Below are 21,847 nucleotides of genomic sequence, written 5' to 3'. Positions count from 1 at the left end.
CAGAAAGGCAACAACTGTGGTTTATGCATGATGGGGTACCACACCATTTTCTGGAGATCGTGTAAGAGTATCCCACCACATCATTCCAGAGGTGATGGATTCATCGAAGAAGCCTGGTAGCAGAGCCTTCCCTTTTGTTGGAACTGAATCCATTGAATTTATGGTTATGGAAACATTCAAAGGCATCAACAATGTGCAGACATTACAGGAGCATGCATGTGACACAATCCAAATGGAGTCAGGTGTATTTGAAAGAAAGCATATTCACTGCGAAGAAGAGCTGAATGATGTGTCAGGATGTGTGGTAACCACATGCAATACTGGCTATAGCATCCACTTCTAAGTAACACACAGATAGGAATAAGAAGTCATCTTGACTCTTATTTCAAGTGGTATTGGTTTCCTGACATATCATTACAGGAACTTTTCTTTTAGTTTTGGCCAATATAGCCTCCAGTAAGGATATGTGACACTTTTCTTTAAACACCCTGTGTGTACATACCATTGGCCATTGACTTCCATGTTTTTGCAGCCACCAACTAACTATCCCCCAGCACAAATCCACCAACTAAATTTTATTCTGCAATTTACAATATGCAAGCTGTTTTAAAAATTTCCCCACCGACGTTTCATCTATGGAGGAAAGCATTTCCACACCTGTGGATTTCACCAAGCTGGCAGCATCACAAAAAGATGATGAAGATTAAAAGAACCTGCTGAAAGACAAGATGGCCCTGCACTTGCTTCACACTCCACTGCCAGGCACTGAGGAGCTGATATACTGCAATGAGTCAGCAGGCCAACAGTGGCCGTATGTGCCTGTCCTTCTGCAATGACAGGTTTTCGACACTCTACATGGACTCAGCCACCTGCAGATCTTGGCTACAAGGGTGCTAGTAATGTAGCATTTTGTATGACTGGGTACAGAAAAGGACTGCTGTATGTGTACTCAGACCTGCATTCCCTGCCAGAAGTGCAAAGTGATACGGCACGTACGAGTTCTGCTCGGAAGTTTTGGCATACCAAAGGCACAAATTTCACAATCCACCTGGACTTCATAGCCCCCCTTCCCAGTTGCATGTAAGTATGAGTACTGACTTGTGATGACTGACTGATACACCGGGTGGCTGTTAGTATTCCCACTGCAGACACAAACTATTGAGAATGTGGCACACGCAACCACCTGCAGTTGGATTTCATGTTATGGCTGCCCCCAGCTGCTGACTATTTTTTTATTTTCTATTTACATGTCAAGTTCTGTAGGGCCAAATTGAGGAGCAAATCTCCAATGTCATGGAACGTGACAGTACATGAAATTACAACATAAAAGTAATAACAGATAAAAATAAAATGTTTATGAAGCCCAAAAAAGTCAAGCCATAAGTTTAAGTAAACACAATCAATAATACAACAAGAATCAGCTTAATTTTTCAAGGAACTCCTCAACAGAATAGAAAGAGTGACCCATGAGGAAACTCTTCAGTTTCGATTTGAAAGCGCGTGGATTACTGCTAAGATTTTTGAATTCTTGTGGTAGCTTATTGAAAATGGATGCATCAGTATACTGCACACCTTTCTGCACAAGAGTTAAGGAAGTCTGATCCAAATGCAAATTTGATTTCTGCAGAGTATTAACTGAGTGAAAGCTGCTTATTCTTGGGAATAAGCTAATATTGTTAACAAGAAATGACAGTAAGGAACATATATATTGAGAGGCCAGTGTCAAAATACAGAACTCATGAACAGGGATCAACAAGAGGTTCACACTACTTATTGCCCAAGCCACCTGTTTCTGAGCCAAAAATATCCTTTCAGAATGCGAAGAGTTACCCCAAAATATAATACCATATGACATAAGCGAATAAAAATAAGCAAAGTAGACTAATTTTCATGTTGAACGATCACTCACTTCAGATACAGTTGTTATTATTATTATTATTATTATTATTATTACAGGATTAATCAATACAAAGATTAATTAATAACATTATCATCTTGTATTCCTGTTATCCTCCGCCAAGTCTCTTTATCCAGCGCATCTTCCTTGTCGATGCTGCAATGTTCCATTACTCCATTTATGTGGTCTGTCCAAGAACGTCGTGGTCTTCCATGCTTACATCTACCGGTTGGTTTCCATTCATAAACCTTCTTTGGCAACCAATGATCTGGCATTCTCATCACATGTCCATACCATTTCAATGATTTTCTTTCAGTTCTATCTATCACTGTATCATTTGCCTTCATTCTAGCTCTTACATCATCAAATGGTTCTGAGCACTATGCGACTTAACTTCTACGGTCATCAGTCATCTAGAACTTAGAACTAATTAAACCTAACCAACCTAAGGACATCACACACATCCATGACTGAGGCAGGATTCGAACCTGCGACCGTAGCGGTCGCTCGGCTCCAGACTGTAGCGCCTAGAACCGCACGGCCACTCCAGCCGGCTCTTACATCATCATTGGTTTTTCTTTTGATTCTTGATATTCTGGCACTCCCACGCAAATAATCCATTTCCACAGCTATTAGTATTCTTTTGAGATCTGCATTTAATATCCATTTGCTGTTGGAAATATTCTTATCCCACAAAATCTTACATCCTGACACTTTTCTGCTTTGCAGTATTCTATATTTTACTTCTGTTTGGCCCAGTCCATTTTTATCAATATGTGCCATGAGATATTTAAATTTCTCTTCCTGTTGTACCACTTACAATGATTAGAAGTAGGTTTATATTATGCAACTTTGTATCTGTAATTACGAAGTGTTTATTCTTTGTTAGTTAAGATCACTGATTTGTGACAGGAAAAGATAAATGATCATTTAAAATAATGAAATTTTATAATATGTGTAAGTTTATAAGACAAGCAATGTGTACTGGAAGCTCGTTCATGCTTAGGGCACTTGTACTGTAAAATGTAAAAGATGTAGAGAAGTCCCTCCGCAACGTAAGTGGCTCGGTGTGATGTAAAAGGTGGTTTTGGCTGTCAAACTGGGCGGCTCCTTGGTGTGAACGGTATGTAGTCAGTAGCTAGGTGTTGCATGGTACACATAAACAGAGCCAAGGGAGGCAACTGGAAGCCACTTTGCAAGGAAGTTTGCCTCAGATGTGGATTTGGCAGTCGCTTGGTACTCTCGGCAATAAGGAATAGCTCTAACACATTAAAAATCTGCCGCCAAGAAAAAATTTCATAGAGCAATCAAACATGAAGAGCCGTGAGTACAGTTAGCCACCATGTTGCTTGCCACCACAACTTCGCCACTGCTCCATGAACTTCATACATACAGATATGTATGCATGGACCAGTTAATTTGTGTGAGTGATTTCAATAATAATCCAAGTGCTATAAATCTGTGTTTGGAGCCATATCTTCTATCCTGATCATGAACCTATGCAGGATCCTCTCCTAAGTGTTCAGAAAAGCGAGTATCCTGTTTCAAAAGAATTAATGATTTATTTATGTTTGTCAAATGTGCAAGGATTAGCAAGAGTTGAAGTTAATTAGAATTTGCTAAAGTGCTCTCAGTTTAGTGCAAAGTATTGTTTTCCAAAAAATCTGTGGAAGACTGTGTAAATGTTACTGTCTAAAATACATGCTTCACCGGTGATGAAAAAGGAACATAAGTTAAACTTATATGAAACATAATTTAGCCTTGATTACTATTGTGAACAATTTTTTTTAAGTTAATTGAGCCCAGTGTTGAACAATTTGTCTTGAAAAGTAAAAACATAAACTATTAAAAGTGGAGCTAAGAATTAACTTAAGTCGAATTAAATTTTGCAACTGAAATAATCATAGGGTTTGATTAGTTATATTATACCAGTATATGGGTCCCCACCATATTCTTCTCATATTAGAAAGATAATTGGAATATTATTGCTACTAAAGAAATCTGATATCTTTCTTTAAATGGGAGTATAAACAGTATAATTGTGATATTATTTTTTAAATTAGTTGTTGTTACATGTTAGTTAAGTCAGAAGCCCCTCCTGGCCAATTTTAGTTCTGCATTTCTTCCAAGTAGTGATCTTGAGTGTAACTATTATTAGTATGAGTTTGGTACATTTTTGCTTTCTATGATTACCAGTTTGTGCATTATCGGTAACTGCTGCTCCCCACAGTTCAGTGTCCTGTGTCAGTTTGTACACTATGTGCTATTCAAAGGGAAATCTTAAGGAAAGTCACTTCAATAACTACGAGGTTAATCCCAAAAGTAAGGTCTCCTATTTTTTTATAAGTGCATAGACTTGTTTATACCTACAATGGTTTACATTAGTTTACAGCTTGAACATTTAGCTATTTTTCGACATAATCACCATTTCTGTCGATGCATTTTTGTAGATGCTGTGGCAGTTTTTGTACGTCAGTGTCATACCAGCTCGCCGTCATGCTGTTCAGGATGTTATGAACCTCTTCTTTCACCTCGTCGCAGAGCTGAATCGCTGGGAACACAATTAATCCTGACAGGTACTGTGAGACTCTGAAAAAAACTCAAACGGGCAATTCAGAACTGGAGAAGTGGAATGTTAAGAAGAGTGTACACATTCTCCATGACAATGCTCGCCCACACACCACTCGGCAAAGTGTTGCTCTCCTGCAACAGTTACAGTGGAACATAATCACCCACCCACCCTATAGTCCTAACTTCGCGCCCTTGACTATCACCTGTTCCCTAGGTTAAAAGAACATTTGGCCGGAAAGCAATTCAGCTCTGACGACAAGGTGAAAGATGAGATTCATAACTTTCTGAACAGCATGACAGCGAGCTGGTATGACATGGGCATACAAAAATTGCCACAGTGTCTACAAAAATGCATTGACAGAAGTGGTGATTATGTTTAAAAATAGCTAAATGTTCTAGCTGTAAACTGATGTAAACCATTGTACAAATAAACAGGTCTATGTACTTATAAAAAAATTGGAGACCTAACTTTTGGGATTACCCTCATAATACTCAATTTTCTTAAACATACATTTCTAAATTAATGTGCCTAATTGGGCTGCGACCATTCATTTTGTTTATTCATATATGAACTTTTCTACTTTCATTAAACCCCAAAGTTAAAGCCTGTTTAGTTTTTGCTGTTAATTGCAATAATTTCAAAATTATAGTCCGATACCTTCATCCATTAGATACACGCACAGTCACATTTCCCAAATCCTCTCGGAGGGTAACAGCAAGTCGTGTCATGGCAGGCTAGTGTTATACTGTCTCATAACTGCTTTGTCATTGATGTGTACTTCAAATTTAGCATCACTATTCACCACCAGATACCCTGTTTTTGTTACACTCATCTGTAGTCCCCATCTGTTGTATTTCTGATACAATTGCTGTATCATGAACTCAAGGTCATAATCATCTTGTGCTACAATAGCTTGATCGTCAGCAAAACTTAATGAAAATATTTTTACATCGTTGACAGTGATTCCCATTCAACTGTAGCTGTTCTTCCAATTTCAGAGAGCCACTTCTACATATCAGTTGAACAAGACGGGTGACATACTGCAACCTTGTTGCAAACCTTTAATGACATTCATAGCTTCTGATAACTTTGAACATCGTTTAATCTGTACCACATTATCTCTGTACATTTCAGTAATAATGTGTAAGAGGTGATCATCCATACCTATAGCTTTCATAGCTTCCCACAGCTTAGATCTAGGGACTGTATCATAAGCTTTTGCTAAATCTACAAAGGCAATGGGTAGCTCTTTCCCTACTGCTACTGTAAATTGAAATTCCCTCAAAATGGAAAAAGTCATATATGTTTTCTATTTTCAAGAAAGGGAATAGAAAAGACACAAACTGCTATAGAGGCATTAGTGCAACTCTACAATGTGCCACTTATTTGGCAAGATAATGTTTGAAAAAATTAGGCAAAATGTTGGCCACCATATTGGGGAAGACCAGAGGGTTTAGGCCGAATAGATCATGTACAGATACCCTATTTATTTTACAACAACTAATGGAGAAATTCAGATACAGTTCAAATAGTAAAAATGGCAGCATTAAGTCTTTCAACAAGATCCTGATCGTGGGCTTTCCATGACAGTTTACTATCTATCCGAACACCTAGAAGTTTGAACTGTTGAGTTTCACTAATCATATGCCCATTCTATGAAATTAAAACATCTGGTTTTGTCGAATTGTGTGTTAGAAACTGTAAAAAAATGAGTCTTACTGTGATTTAGTGTTAGTTTATTTTCTACAAGCCAAGAACTTGTCAAGAAATTAGAGTTACCCATAATACTAGGGGGCATACCACATAGCACTGACATGTAAGAGGCAGATGCCGTAAAATGTTCCAACAGCACAATGTTCTCTTTGTTATAACTAGAGACCGGATTACATGCAATTGCATGTTGCACATGCATTTGCATATTTGGCTCCTTTTTACTGGTTATTGCATATTTTAACTAAAAACTGGTGACAATGCATATTTTCGCTCTATGTTTACAGTATTTTAAAAATTTTGATGGGTGGTCTCTAGCTTGATCTAGTTTTCATGTCTCACAGATTGACTGCGACCTAGAACTGTGTACATTCACTAACCGGGAGGCCACTGCATAGCGAAATCATTACAGGAACAGGAACAGACAGACAGAGTCAATGCTCCTGCACCCACGCTCCCGGTTAATCCTCTCCACTCGGCAACAATTAAATTAAAGTACGCAAGCTTTTAGTCACCTGTCCATTGTTTCAGTTTAGCTTTCTATTTATTTGTACACAGTTGAACATGTTTATAATGTGTAGTGTGTAACATGCTGTGCACCATGCAACCCGGAAAAAAAAAAAAATCGTTTTGTGGATAGCTGAACACCCTGGAACATTTACATATGACAGAAACGTTCCATATTTTCGAGTTTACGAGAAAAATATTTCATGCAAAAAAAGTTTCAAAAAGACCAGCACGTCAAGACAAACCTTCATATTGCAGGAATGCACAAGAAAGGACCACGACAACAACTAGTTGCAGTAGCAGGGATTTGTCCAAAGGTAACCAGAAAAGTCAGTTTAACATGGATCTATATGAAGCATTCATTCCTCTTCACAAGCTTTCAAAGGCTTCCTTCACAAATATTGCTTAAATTAAAACATACCAGATGAATCAACATAGTGTAAAAATTACATACTGACAATTTACATACATGTTCTGGAAGAAATACGCAATGAACTCCAGGACAGCATTATCTGGATTTCAGTTGATGAAACTACAGACACTTGTGGCCCTTTCATTGCAAATATAACTGTTGGTGCTTTAAAAGAAGAGCCTTCTTCCTATTTAGCGACCTGCAAAAAACCTGAAAAAGTAAATCATTCTATGATCCCCAGATTTGTGAATGAGTGTATTAGAAAAATATTTCCAGAATCTTCTGCAGATGAAAGGGTGTTTGTGTTTATTTCAGATGCTGCTACCTATATGATCAAAGGAGGAAAAGCCCTCCAAGTATTTTAACCCAATTTGATTCATGTGACGTGCTTTGCTCATGGAGTACATCACCTTGCTGAAGAAGTACGTTCCACATTTGTGAATGTACATAAACTGATTTCATCTGCAAAGAAAGTGTTTCTATAGGCTTTTGCTCGCATCAAGACCTAGAAAGAAAAACTACCAAATGTGACTTTTACCTCCCAAACCAGCGGTAACTCGTTGGGGTACGTGGATTGAAGCTGTGTTGTTTTACAATGAACATTTCGAGGCCATTAGAGGGTAGTAAACAACTTTGATAGTGCAGAGACTTTGGCAGTTTGCCAGTGCAAGGAAGCCTTTAATGATTCTGGAATTAAAAAAAAAAGACATTGCTGTGATTAGCACTCGTACTTCCCCTATACCTGCAAGTATTAAAAGTTTGAAACTCAAGGTTTGGCACTAAATGAATCTACTCAGTTAATGAATATAATTATTCTAGTGAACTCCTCATTGCCAGAAGTATTCCCAAGAAAACTTAAAGAAAAGTTTGAAAAAATTTTAAACAATATCTCAGGCTTTGAACCCTTGTGCCAAATCGATAGTTTTATTAATGAGATGGGTCAAGTTATACCAGAAACAATAAGTGCCAACATAGTACCCAAATTCAAATACTGCCCCGTTACCTCAGTTGATGTATAACGGTCCTTTTTCTGTTTATAAAAATGTTTTGAGTGATTGAAGACACAATCTTACTACCGAACATTTCGAACAGTGCTTGGTTGTTTATGTTTACAATAGTAGAAAAAGTAAGATAAATTGTAAATGATGCTTTGATCCAATAGTATTAATTAAAAGTTAATACTGCTCAAAAAAATTCATGATTCTATGTTGTTTTTTAAATAAAATATTACAGAGTTTTTGTGCATGCCCCTCTGCGTGCAATTTATCTCAAAGTTGCTACTGTACATATAGACTGTTTTGCTGCGACTCACTCACTTCACATCCGCTTGTTACCAACAACAATAGCAAATGGACAATTCTTGAAACACGGTATGCATCCCCATTTGGCAAATTTTTAGAAAAAAATCCCAGAAAGGACCACTTCCTAACCTCTACCAGAAAGTATTCAGAAAATGATATCAACTTTCTAAATGTACTGATTTTTCGCATGGCCGGCACTCTTCCTCGTAATTGATATGCACAGGTTTGACTTTTAAGATATAATTCATGCAGTAACTACCATGTTTTTTATTATTTGATCTTGCATATTTCAACAGATTTCAAGCACTTTTATGCATATTTTAAGGTTTTTATGATGCATATAATCTGGTCTCTTAGTTATAACTGACCAGCTTCCGCATGACCATAGTCAATCTCTGCCTGAAGATTACAAGTAGTGTTGAAACGTCACAGAATGATGCCTTGGCTTGGCTGATAATTCAAGATGACTTCATAAAAGCCATGATTATTTTATCATATACATGAGGTATTTGTTGACACTACCGCCCAGAAACTGCAGATTTTTATAACCTCATCAAGGGAACTGTAGATTCTGTGCACGAGTAAGACGCCAACTACTGAAGTGGTTGACATACTAGGTGATGGAAATATTTTACCAGGTTCTGGACATTAGTACTGTCAGTTCATATGTAATATATAACTCCTTCAAACATAACTCACAGGCAAAAAGGCTTGAATACATGAAGAACCTTGCCACAACTCTCATCAAACCTCAGCCAGAAAGAATGTTGAATGACACAAAAATAAATTTTGAACTCCTGGCGTGTATTTAAAGTGTCTTGGGGATATCAGAAGAGATGGCTGCTTACACATTAAACAAAAAGTTTGAAATGAGGAAAACCTCCTGCTTGCATGAACCTCAAAAGAAAAAGAAGAAGTCTTATGTTTGTTTTCTGTGTAACAATCCAGTGTGTCTTGAATACACAAATAAATAAAAAAATAAAAAATAAAAAAATAAGTAAACTTGAAAATTACCATTGTGAACGATGCCTCCACACTGAAACCACTGGAAAAAAACCCTCCATGAAAGCCCATAGTATGCTACTGGATGATCAGCAGTTAAATAGCTGATAGCACAAGCATATGTGAATGAAGACTAATAACATCATGTACAAAGCACTAATTATGAGAAAGCTTCAAACAATATGGATGTGGTAATTGTTGAACACTGACCAAAAGTAAACACAAAAACTAACTCCTCAATGATGTTCAGACCCAACTGGCTTTGTGCACCAATTTGTTACTGTAGATAAGAGACTGATTCTCCAATGTATGCCAGAAATTAAATAGCACTCAAAGCAACCTGCTGGCTTTACACCAAAACTTATGCCCTATTTAATCTACCAGACATTTCCTATGATGCAAAAAGAATTCTTCTTATTTGTTTTCTTGCAAAGTATAAAAAGGTAACTGAATGACATTATGAAAGTCTGCTGAACAAACGGGATCGAAACATTTATGACAAGTGGTACAGATGGTGATAGGATACAAGCTACTTTCATCAGGACAACAATGCATCTGTCCACACAGTGGTTGGTTGGTTGGTTGGTTTGGGGAAGGAGACCAGACAGCGTGGTCATCGGTCTCATCGGATTAGGGAAGGATGAGGAAGGAAGTCGGCCGTGCCCTTTCAGAGGAACCATCCCGGCATTTGCCTGGACTGATTTAGGGAAATCACGGAAAACCTAAATCAGGATGGCCGGACGCGGGATGTCCACACAGTGGCTTTGCCAAGAAAGAGAGACATTTTAAGTACAAACTGTTGTAAGATCTACTCCACCATATCTGTCATCTCAGTTCCGAAAGTAAATGCCATTTGTACATGCAATACAGTATTTGTCACTGTCAAGTTGAGAGTTATTTTCCATGCATTTTCATATCTACAGCAGAATGGTGCTTGCATCGAATAATAAAACTGCTTTCTTAAAAAGTTATAGTTCTTCATTGTTTCATATCCTATCATCCAATAGATACTAATTATCATTTACTTAAATATTAAGATTCCCTAAATCTCTTCCATATCATGCAATTCCCAGTATGTACTAGTTGAAAGGAATACTGCTGGGGAAAAAATAGAAAAAATAATAATAAAAAAATCAGCTGTTAAAGTTTAACAGTTGGTCACAATTTGGTTAACACCAAAGACAGGCACCTCCAAACAAAGCATCAGTATTTAAAACTTCCTCACAGATTAAAACTGTGTGCCGGACAGAGACTCGAACTCGGGACCTTTGCCTTTCGTGGGCAAGCACTCTACCAACTGAGCTACCCAAGCACGACCCATGACCCGTCCTCACAGCTTTAATTCTGCCAGTACCTCCTCTCCTACCTACCAAACTTCACAGAAGCTCTTCCGCGAACTTGCACTTGCCCGTGAAAGGCAAAGGTCCCGAGTTCGAGCCTCGGTCCGGCACACAGTTTTAATGTACCAGGAAGTTTCATATTGGTGCACACTCCGCTGCAGAGTGAATATCTCATTCTGGAAACATCCTCCAGGCTGTGGCTAAGCCATGTCTCCGCAATATCCTTTCTTCCGGGAGTACTAGTTTTGCAAGGCTCATGAAAGAGCTTCTGTGAAGTTTGGAATGTAGGAGACGAGGTATGACAGAATTGAAGCTGTGAGGATGGGTCATGAGTAGTGCTTGGGTAGCTCAGTTGGTGAGCACTTGCCCACGAAAAGCAAAGGTCCCGAGTTCGAGTCTCAGTTCGGCACACAGTTTTAATCTGCCAGGAAGTTTCATATCGGCGCACACTCTGCTTGCTGCAGAGTGAAAATCTCATCCTGGCATTAGTATTTAGATTGAGAAAACACCAAGGATGCGAACAGCAAATTAAATTTTGGCCAAACTACGAAAATTTTATCTGCATATGAAGTTCTGTTTATTACATCCAAATTTTACTGCAGAAAGTTAATACCCACACAAAATTAACTTAACAATATGAAGAAGACTTACCTTGCAACAGCATCAAATTTGTATGTGCGCTGCCAAGGATGTCTGTACTTCTTCAGCTTATAAGACTCAGGCAACCAATATATCAGTGCGCCTTCCATGACATCTTTGTGTGCACATACAGGATCTTGAGGACTGCAGTAATAACACACTCCATATAAACACGTGTCATTACCTGAAAACAGTTACAAGTCTTAGATGGTGTCCACAACTGAGAACTATGTTCAGTTGTTAACTAGATTTTTATTTTGATCCATAAAATAAAAACATTTTCCATGTACACTTTCACCAGTTGTACCTACACATTTTTGCTATTGCAAAAGAAACTTAAAAGATTTTTCAAAAAATGTCGGAAAAAAGCTTCCTAGTTACTTATTTTATGTCTGCTCCTGTTATGATTGTATAATCCATAAACAAAGCCAATTTTGTTGTGAGCTGAATGTAGAAAGAATGAAAATAACAGTAACAAGAAAATCCAAGTCCTCAGCCAGGTCAGTATCCAAATAGCAGCTAGGCAGGATTTGTAAGAACTCATGCAGCATACTATTGAAGACTGACTTGCATCAGCTACCCTAGTTCTGTGCAGCTATTGGCAGAACCTGAAGGATGAGAGTCAGTTAAGAGTTATCAGTGGCCAATGTCAAGATGCCCTACAGGGTATTTAAATGATAGTGCAGTGTGAAATAACTGTGAAAAGCTGAGATGACCTGGAAGGAAACATGTTCTGATCATCCTTCTGGACCATCAACAAAACCTTCTTCAGAACTGGGTTACACGATGACGCCAAGACTATCTTGCATGCTATCAGAGGGAATTTATCCAGTGTTATTTGGAGATGTTGATTCAGGGCAAAACAAACAGTTTCCTGGCGGTCTAATCACATGTTGGGGCCAAGAAGCAGGCAGGACAGTACATCTGCATTGGCATATTGGACAGTGAGATGAAAGTGGATCTTGTAGTGGTACCCACTCAAAAACAACATTTTGTGCTGCAGATGCTGCACTGTTTTATCTGCGAGCTTAGGACAATGCCTGAGTATTGAAATCCAGGGTTAGTGGTAGTCACAAGTGGAATTTGCTGCCATCCAAATACACGCATTTCTTAACCTTATACAAATTATTGCTAAAACCACCTCCTCAGTTCTGGAATATTTGAGATGTGCAGAGTTGAACATTTTGGAGGCAAAGGCAACTGGGGACCTCGTAGCATCCAGCAACTTGTCAGACAAAACTCCCACAATGCTGTACTGGAATGTCAATGTCAACATCAGGCCCGGTGAATGTGGCATCAGACATGAATCAACCAAGATCGTCCTTAAGGTGGTGAAAAGCCAGATGACAGACGGCCGACCATACAAATTTGATGCCCTTCTTGTGCAGCTTATTGGGAGTGGTGTGTGTGTGTGTGTGTGTGTGTGTGTGTGTGTGTGTGTGTGTGTGTGTGTGATCTGTGCCACTTGGGGAAGAAACATGGCATAGTATGTGATTTTACCCAGAAATGAATGCAACTGTTTTATTAGATACCGGCATTTTTATGATAGCACAGACATGGTAGCACATGAGCATGATGCCTCTGTGACTAAGAATGTGCCTCAAGTATTTGAAGCTGGGGGCAAAGAAACAGCACTTTTCCAAATGAGGTTGTAAGCCATTTTCCTGGAGCTGTTCAAAAAGGTATTCAAGATTCTTTTGATGTTCCACGTGCATAGAACCCGTAACAATGGCATTGTCCAAATAATTATCACAGTGCAGAATATCTTGAAGCCGTTGTTCTAAATACTTTTTGAAAATGGTGGATGAACACACAATGCCGAATGGTATGTTATTGTATCTGAATACACAAAACGGCATATTTAAGAATAGTAAGTCATGTGATCTATCGTCAAGTGGCAGTTGGAGATATGCATCCTTTACTCCAATCTTTGAACAATAGTGGCCTCCATCCAGTTTAGTTAACAACTCCTCTGGGCAAGGCAATGGACAGAGATCAGTGTTAGACTGGGAATTACTAGTGAAATTAAAATCACTACAAAAGCTTAACAACCAATTCAATTTTTAATGACAATCATCGACATTGCCCATTGACTTGTGGAAACTGTGGAAATAATGCTTTGATCCTGAAATTGCACAAGTTATGTCTGAACAGCCTCATAGAACACACATGGAAGCTGGTGACCTCTGAAACATTTGGGCACAGCAGAATGCTTCAGAGAAATGTGAGCCATATAATTACATGCATTGGTTCAAAATCTCTTTGTACGAATTGCACAGACTGTCAAGATCAGAAAAATCCACTACCTCTGACTCTAAGTTGACTTGGTCCTCTACTTCGAAACCAAAGAAGGTAAATAAAGGTGCTAAGGAGGTTAGTACACATTCAGTGTTTTTGTACTTCACCATCAGTGGCAATTCTCTGAGTAGAAGAATGACCCTGAGGCAGCAAGAGAGGGTCTGGCACAGCAGAGGTGGGGGTGTCCAAATGGAATTCCATAGACTGACCAAACAGCATCAAGTCTAGAATGATCTTTCATGGTGGCATGGGAGCCACTTGCTCCGCAGCCATGATAGTGTAAACCATTGTTTTCTCCCCATGTCACAGCTGAGGATGTGGCTGGCAGGTCGCCTGTTGACAGAGGTGGCCCAGCTTGCTGACCCCAAACAGTCCACTGCACGATGTGGGCATCTGCTTCTGGCATGCCCACCACTGCAGTTATGACAGGACTAGAGTTTCTTTGACTTGCGTGTAGTTCATAGCAACACTGACAAGAGAGGTTTTGAACCAACCAGTTAACATTACAAAAAGGGTCACTCAACACTGACAAGGGAGGAGAACGATCAATGCAGTTAAGTCTCTCAAGGGACATTGATGATCTGGATGCCCGTGAATTCAGGTGAGACTTATGAGCAGAAATAGAGGATGATGAGTCAAAATCATCATCAGTCCACTTGTTGCAATGGAAACTAACTGCTTTAGAAGCTCGAATGTCATTTGCAAAGGCATGCTGAGCTGCTGATGCAACCTCGAAAGATTTAGCAATTTTACGCACTTCAGCAAGACTCGGATTGGACTAGGCCAAAGCTTTAGCCATGAACTCCCTTGCCAGGAGCAAGTGCACAATCACATCTCAAATCAATGGTTCCACACATGAAACTTTACAGCTCTGGCAGGTGAAATAGTGCTGGCGTGCGAGACCCTATTAGTTGGTGACCCATGCTGTGCAAGATTATCCACATGTTGTTTATGACACTGAATAAACCATAGCCTTGCTGCAACAAGGTGTACCTGCTAACCATATTATTCAGTTAACAGATCACATAGGTCATTGAAAGACAAGTCACCAGGGACCGAGAGAGGTTGCAATTTCTGCACCACATTGTATAACAACTATTAGAAGACAAGAGCAATGGATTTAGCTGCCTAACAGAAATGCCATAAGCAAAGTAGTACAGTTCAAAATGGTGGGGACAGACTTCCCAGATTTTCGAAGACTCATTAAGGCCACTAACAGTGGTGTGGGCACAGCTGTGGCCACAGACTGACATCATTGCTGTTGCTGCTGCTCGTGCTCCTCCTGAGTTATGATCTGCAAGAGCACCTCCTGTTGTTCTTTGTGCTGTTGCTGTTGTAGTTGGAGTTGTTGCTGTCAAAGTTTTGGAAACTTGGGATCCATAACACTGTTACTGATTGTGAAGCCATAAGCACACTAGGATAAGACCTTTTCGCCACTTTTATGTCCGTTCCTGGTATTAATGCAAAAACTGTAAACAAAGCAAATTTCGAGATCTGAACACAAAAGGAACACCAATAATGATAACCAGAAAATTTAAGTCCTCAGCCAGGTCAGTGTCCAAATGAAAGCTAGGCAAGATCTGTAAGAGCAGCATAATATTAAAGACCCACTTGCAGCCACTGGCCTAGCTTCATGCTGCTAGTGGCTGGGCCCACATAATCTGTCACTCATGCCTCCGGTGATGCCTGTCAATCACTAACTGTAACGTCTCTGACCCATTATCGATCTTATCTGCTGGCACGGATTTTAAAACTTATACATAATAGGTTGCAGTTTCTTACTTCCTGTGAATCACTTTACACAAGGAGCTGCACTGAGGATGATGAGAGAAATGATGATGATGATGATGATGATGATGATGTCATATGTAGTCCATATATTGGTGTCCATGAAAAAGTTCTTTCACTGAAATCGTACAGGCTTTTTCAGAAGTGATGGTCAATATTCAGTGATATGACAGGAATCATCATTCAAAACAGAAAGGCCAAGTAAACATGGGATCTAAAATGCATACCTTAAGAGCTATGGGCACTCGTTCATCTTCACTACATTGAAAAATAACTCTTCTAATGAACAAGTGCTCATAAATTTAAAGGTATGGATTTTAGATCACACATTTACTGCGTAAGGTATGCGTTCTAGAGCCCCTGTCCACTTGACTTTTTTTGTTTCGAGTGATCATTCCTGTCATATCCCTGAATATCACCCATCACTTCTGAAACACCCTACACACAACTTCAAACCATTATGGAACTTTTTCCCACCAACATCCCCCACAAAATGATGAAAGGAAAAAAAAAATTACTGCTTACTACATTTTTGCTGTTTGTGCAGTAAAACTTCAGCATCTGATATGACATTTTAATTTATCACTTTTTTTACTATGAACTCTATTCACAACACAGTTTGCAGACAGTATCAACATATACCACTGAATATACTTACAAACTTATATCATTGTACAACACACATTTCAGGAGACATGATGCCATATACATCAACATGTGTAAAAAACTTGCTTTTGCTTGAAATGGAGCACAAATTACACTAACTATATTGATCCAGTGTTTCATAATGAAAGTACCGAATAATTTCCAAAAAACTTTAAGCACAATTTCAAACATTTTCTAACCTTGTTCTCACTCACACGCTTAACACCATGTATTAACACTTTCACTCATTTCCAGAACAATCAGATGTCTGAAGCTGTTTTATACATGAGAGTTTGATTCTTTAAAGAGTGTATGAACTAAATGATAATAATTTTTGTCACACTAACGTTCAATTTTGCATGAAAATATATAATGCATTGTGCAATTCCTCCTTGTTGGTCAAAGACACTGAACATAGGAGCTATACAGCACTCCAGCTGTATGTGCATTCAAGTGACATCAACACTTCAAATAGAAATCTTACATATACATGGAAGGTTTTAATGAAAACTTACATTTACAAAAAATAAATCTGATAAAAACAAAAACCTCATTAAATAAAATGCTAATAGCAGATTACAAGAAAATGTAATTTACTTTTAAATAATAAAAATTCTACACTTTGTCAGGCTGTTTGTCAGAAATACAAATAGTCTTTCGTACCCATAACAATGCACCATTCACAGCAACAACCACCCTGAGACATGTACTCAACATCAGGAGTACTACAGGGAAGTGTGAAATGACCACTCTTGTTCTCTACATACATAAACAATTTGAAAAATAAAGTGAACAGCAATCTGCAACTACTTGCTAATTATGCTGTAGTGTATGAGGAAAAGTGTCATCTTTGAATGATTTTAGGATACAGGACAAAAATGGCTCTGAGCACTATGGGACTTAACTTCTAAGGTCATCAGTCCCCTAGAACTTAGAACTACTTAAACCTAACTAACCTAAGGACATCAAACACATCCATGCCCGAAGCAGGATTCGAACCTGCGACCGTAGCGGTCGCGCGGTTCCAGACTGTAGCGCCTAGAACCGCTCGGCCACCACGGCCGGCAGGACAATTTTGACTGAATTTCTTTTTGATGTGATGAATGGCTGCTTGCTCTACATGTGAAAAAATGTAAGTTAATGCAGATGGGTAGGAAAAACAACACTCAGAAGTAACACTGCAAAATGACATGAAATGAAATGAGCAAGTAAGGTTGGTTGTAAGGATGGCAAATGGTCACCTTTGGTTTATTGGCAGAATTCTAGGAAAGTGTACCTCATCTATAAAAGAAGCCATATATCAAACACTTGTGCAATCTGTTCTTGATTACCGCTCAATGAGTTAGCTAGCTAGTTAGTTAATGTTCTATAGATCATCTGAACAGTTGGCGACAGGAAGGGCATCCGACCACACCTTAGAATTAACATGCCATGTCCAATTACCCAGCAGACCATGCAAGTCGGGATTGCTGCTTGGAAAGAAAGAGAGAGAGAGATCATCTGAACAGTTCTTTTATGTAAACAATGTGAATGAGCCAGCTTACAGGATATGTATACCTGATTCGTGTTAACATTAATGAACACATCATTTTTAGTTCTACCCATGCAGCTAACCTTATAAACAAGGTTTCTTTAAGGCTACCAGTTTTTAAATAAAAATGTATTGATGGAAAAGCACGATTCATCCAGGAGAAATGATTTTAGGTTCGATTTAAATCTTACTTTGCTATCTAACTGGGCATGTGATCAAAAATTTTTGTTGTTCCATATTTAACTGCTTTTTGAGCCACCAAAAGTTTTACTAATGGGTAATAATGGTAATTTTTTCTCTACTGTTAGAGGTATGGACAGCACAGTTCTTCTCAAATTGTGACAGATTACTTATAATGAATTTCACCAGTGGATATATGTGTTGTGAAAGTGCAATTATAATGCCTAACTCCTTGCAGAGCTATCTACATGACAACTGTGTGAGAACACCACATATTATTCTTACTGGTCGAAGTGTGCAGTCAGTACTTTCTTTCTAAGTTGTGACTTATCTCAGAAGCTTAGTCCACAAGACATTGTTGTGCGGAAATATGCAAACTATGTCAGGAGGTTGATTCATTTATTTTCAAGACTAGCAAGTATATGAAGAGAAAAAGTAGCTGAACATAACTGTTGGAGAAGATCAGTAACACACTTCTTCCACTTCAAGTTTTTGTAAATACATACACCCAAAAATTTGGAGCATCCTGCCCATTTACTGATTCCTGTTCCATGTGCTATATCAATTGAAATGTGCGCACGAATAATGCTGTATGACACATTTTGACATTTTGTAGACTCCCCATGGAATAATGCTGTATATGGCATTCTGAATCACCTGCTGTATTAGTTCACCTGTTCACTGTTCGAGGGAAGCACTAAACAGCGAGGAGACTTATGCAATTTTATGCCTCTGTGTGAATGATGCTGTATGTTACAAGAATGGTGGAGTGTAACAAGTTGATGCTTAGTGCAAGTGGTTTGAAACGTGCAAACAATGTGGGGAAAAGGAAAATTAACATTGGTAATTGGCAGGATATTAAGAGGAAAAGGCTTCATGATGCTGGATTGCAACATAAACCAAGAAAAGAAAGGAAGTTCCTGCGAAACAGACTCCAACGCAGGTGAATGGAATAACACTGTACATGTCTCTAAAAACACATGTTATGTGCACCTTCTGCAAACATTACAGTGAAAATGTGCAACATGAATAAAATTAATTATAGTTCTGTTGTTATCATCAATGAAAAAATATAATACATGATCTGAGTACTGCTATATTATTAAAAGAGAATGTGACGTACGACAATCCAGTTGAATATTAGGCAGTAATTTTGATCCTTTGCATAGTTCAGGATTGTATATGCAATGCAGGAGTGCGCTAAAAGAAGGATGCAAGGACATAATCCTGGAAATTAAGTTAAAACTGTACGAAGAATATCATGCCTTGACATATGACAAGCAGCCAGACAAAAAGGAGATAACACAGATGATACTTCATGGAAACAAGCTACTCTCAAAAGAAGTGTGTCAATAAACATTGCCTGACAGATTCTGCATCACTTAGCGATGAATACAGCATCTTCAACGTAAACAAAAATGGGGAATAAACACTCCTAAAGATGACTGAGGAAAACATTGCAATAGGCCATATGCCTTATCAAATGATGGCAGGGCTCTGATTCGGGAACACAAGAGTTTTCCAAAACAGATGAGCCATTATAGCAAGAATAAATCCTCAAAAGAATGTCTGCACCCTAATCTCAATGTCTGCAGAACGTATCGATTGTTTACCAAAATGTTTCCTGATAAATCAATAAGCATGTCATACTATCAGAGTGTGTTTCGAACAGATTTTAATTTGCATTTCATTACACTTAGGTCAGATACTTGCAGAGACTGAGATTTGTTGTTTAAGAAAATGATCGCAGCTTCAGATGAAATAGAAAGGCACAACATTGAACTTGAGAGTCTCTAGCATCATGAGAAAGCAGACCAAGCACACAAAGAGCTACAAAAAGGCACAGAAATGGCTTAAAGGAACAACAATATACACGTGTTGACCTACAACAGGTTTTGCTCTATCCTACATTGGGGCACTTCATGATATCCAACCAGAGACAGCTGTCGTCATATACTTTCATGGTTCATGACACTGGTACTGCAAACATGACAGTAAATTTGTGAGATGAATCCACCACAAGAAGAGGTTCAGCTGAAATAGTTTCCCATCTGCTTAAATTTGTGATGAACAATTACAATACGCTTGAAGAAGGTATGGAATGCAAACTGATTGTATGGTCTAACTGCTGTGTTGGGCGGAACAATAACTGGAGTGTTTTAATGCTTTATTTCTATCTGGTCAGCTGCAAGTACTTCATGGAAATACATCAAAAGTTTTTATGTTCGGGTTATAGTTTCCTACCTTGTGACAGGAACTTCGCAATGATAGAGAAAAGAAAGAAGGTGTCAAAAGTTACATTCCTTCAGAAATTACTGATGTATTCTGGTTGAAGCTGTGTAATGATGATCCTCAAGGCGTAAGCATGTGTTGTCGTCACAACGTGCTTCTCCCATGGGAAAAACAATATACTGTAAAATGTGGCTGTGAACTTCAAGTAAAACATTTTCCATTACCTTCTGGTTTTCAGTTGCTCTATAACGGAGCACTGAAACATCACACACACACACACACACACACACACACACACACACACACACACAAAAGAGGAGAGAGAGAGAGAGAGAGAGAGAGAGAGAGAGAGAGAGAAGGGCTCTACTGGACATGATGAAATATATGGAGCCAAAATACAGGCATTTTTACAAAAACCTGCAGTGGGATAAGTTGTTTTAATGTTCCAATTTATGTCTCAACTTGATAACAAGCTCATGTTCTATTACTTTTTTTAAGACAAAAGTATCATCTGCAGTAAGTGCCAATTCTGGTTGTTGAATATTAAATGGAAGGTCATTTACATGTACAGCATGATTATGATTAAAGTTACACTTCCAAACTGCTGTAGAAATAACACCACTGGTCAGAATGATGTCAAATTACAACATAATATTACAGGAGGAGGAGGAAAACGTATGACAGAACAAAAATAAATAGTTACAAAATGTAGGAATAGATGGCACTGTAATCATCATAATTTAATAGTGGTCAACCACAAATGACAAATGAATCATACAACAATGCCTAAGGTGTACGCTTGACATTAAACAAACTGTACTACTCAGTGTGCATGGGTGTACAGGTGTAATACTGTTAGTCATGTAAGCCCATCCACCACGACAAGGCCATATCACATCAGATGGGAAAAATCGATTTTTAATTGTCCTGAGGCCAAAAACCACATAAAAAGCATCACTCACATCGGTTTTTAATTGTCCTGAGGCCAAAAACCGCATAAAAAGCATCAATCACACCAGTTTTTAACTGTCCTAAGGCCAAAAACCGCATAAAAAGCATAAATCAAAATCAAATCGGATTATTAATTTCCACGTGACTGGCGCAAAACATGTTCAATATGCTGTCCACCATTTTCTGCAACAAGTCAAAATTGAGAAACAGCATGTTCCACAACTGATCAAAGTGTTCCCGGGGTCACATTCAGAATGTGCTGCACAATGCATGCCTTCAATGCAGCTAAGTTTGCAGTCGGGACACTGAGCACAACATATTTCAGATAGCCCCACAGAAAGAAGACACACGGATTAAAATCAGGTGATCGGGACAGCCAGGCTGTAGGGAAATGGCGGCTGATAATTCTAGATTTTCCGAAATTACGCTTCAGCGGCTGTTTAACTGGATTCACAATGTGTGGAAGTGTGCCACCTTGCATAAAAATGATCCCATCCACACATCCATACTGTTGGAGAGCTGGAATGACATGGTTGCACAAAAGACACTCATAGCACTTATCAGTGACGGTACTGGTAACAGGACCAGAAGTACCTGTCTCTTCGAAAAAATATGGCCCTATGATAAATGATGCTGTAAACCCGCACCACACAGTGACCATCTCAGGATGAAGTGGTACTGGTTGATTTTCCATTGCCCATATTCAACAATTCTGTGTATTGACATATCCTGTCAAATAAGTGGGCTTCGTCTGTTCACAAAATCTTCCACGGCCAATCACTTTCCACCTCCATGCGAGCGATAAATTCTAAAGCAAAAGTCAACAGGAAGCAACTCGTGCA

The 21,847-nt window shown here is 38.7% G+C and overlaps 1 protein-coding gene across 2 annotated transcripts in view; it reads right to left on the bottom strand.

The window, feature by feature from the left end:
* LOC124721336 (glycosaminoglycan xylosylkinase) overlaps positions 1-21,847 on the bottom strand; it is a 113,112-nt gene that overhangs the window by 24,183 nt on the left and 67,082 nt on the right. For both annotated transcript variants that reach the window (XM_047246252.1, XM_047246253.1), the window contains one exon: positions 11,393-11,564. In XM_047246252.1, coding sequence (XP_047102208.1) covers positions 11,393-11,564 — 172 coding nt within the window. The remainder of the gene's footprint in view (positions 1-11,392; positions 11,565-21,847) is intronic.

This window comes from Schistocerca piceifrons, chromosome X (genome assembly GCF_021461385.2).
Source record: "Schistocerca piceifrons isolate TAMUIC-IGC-003096 chromosome X, iqSchPice1.1, whole genome shotgun sequence".
In the NCBI taxonomy this organism is placed as follows: domain Eukaryota; kingdom Metazoa; phylum Arthropoda; class Insecta; order Orthoptera; family Acrididae; genus Schistocerca; species Schistocerca piceifrons.
The sequence above is the reverse complement of the archived record's forward strand: the minus strand, read 5'-3'. Positions and strand labels throughout refer to the sequence as shown.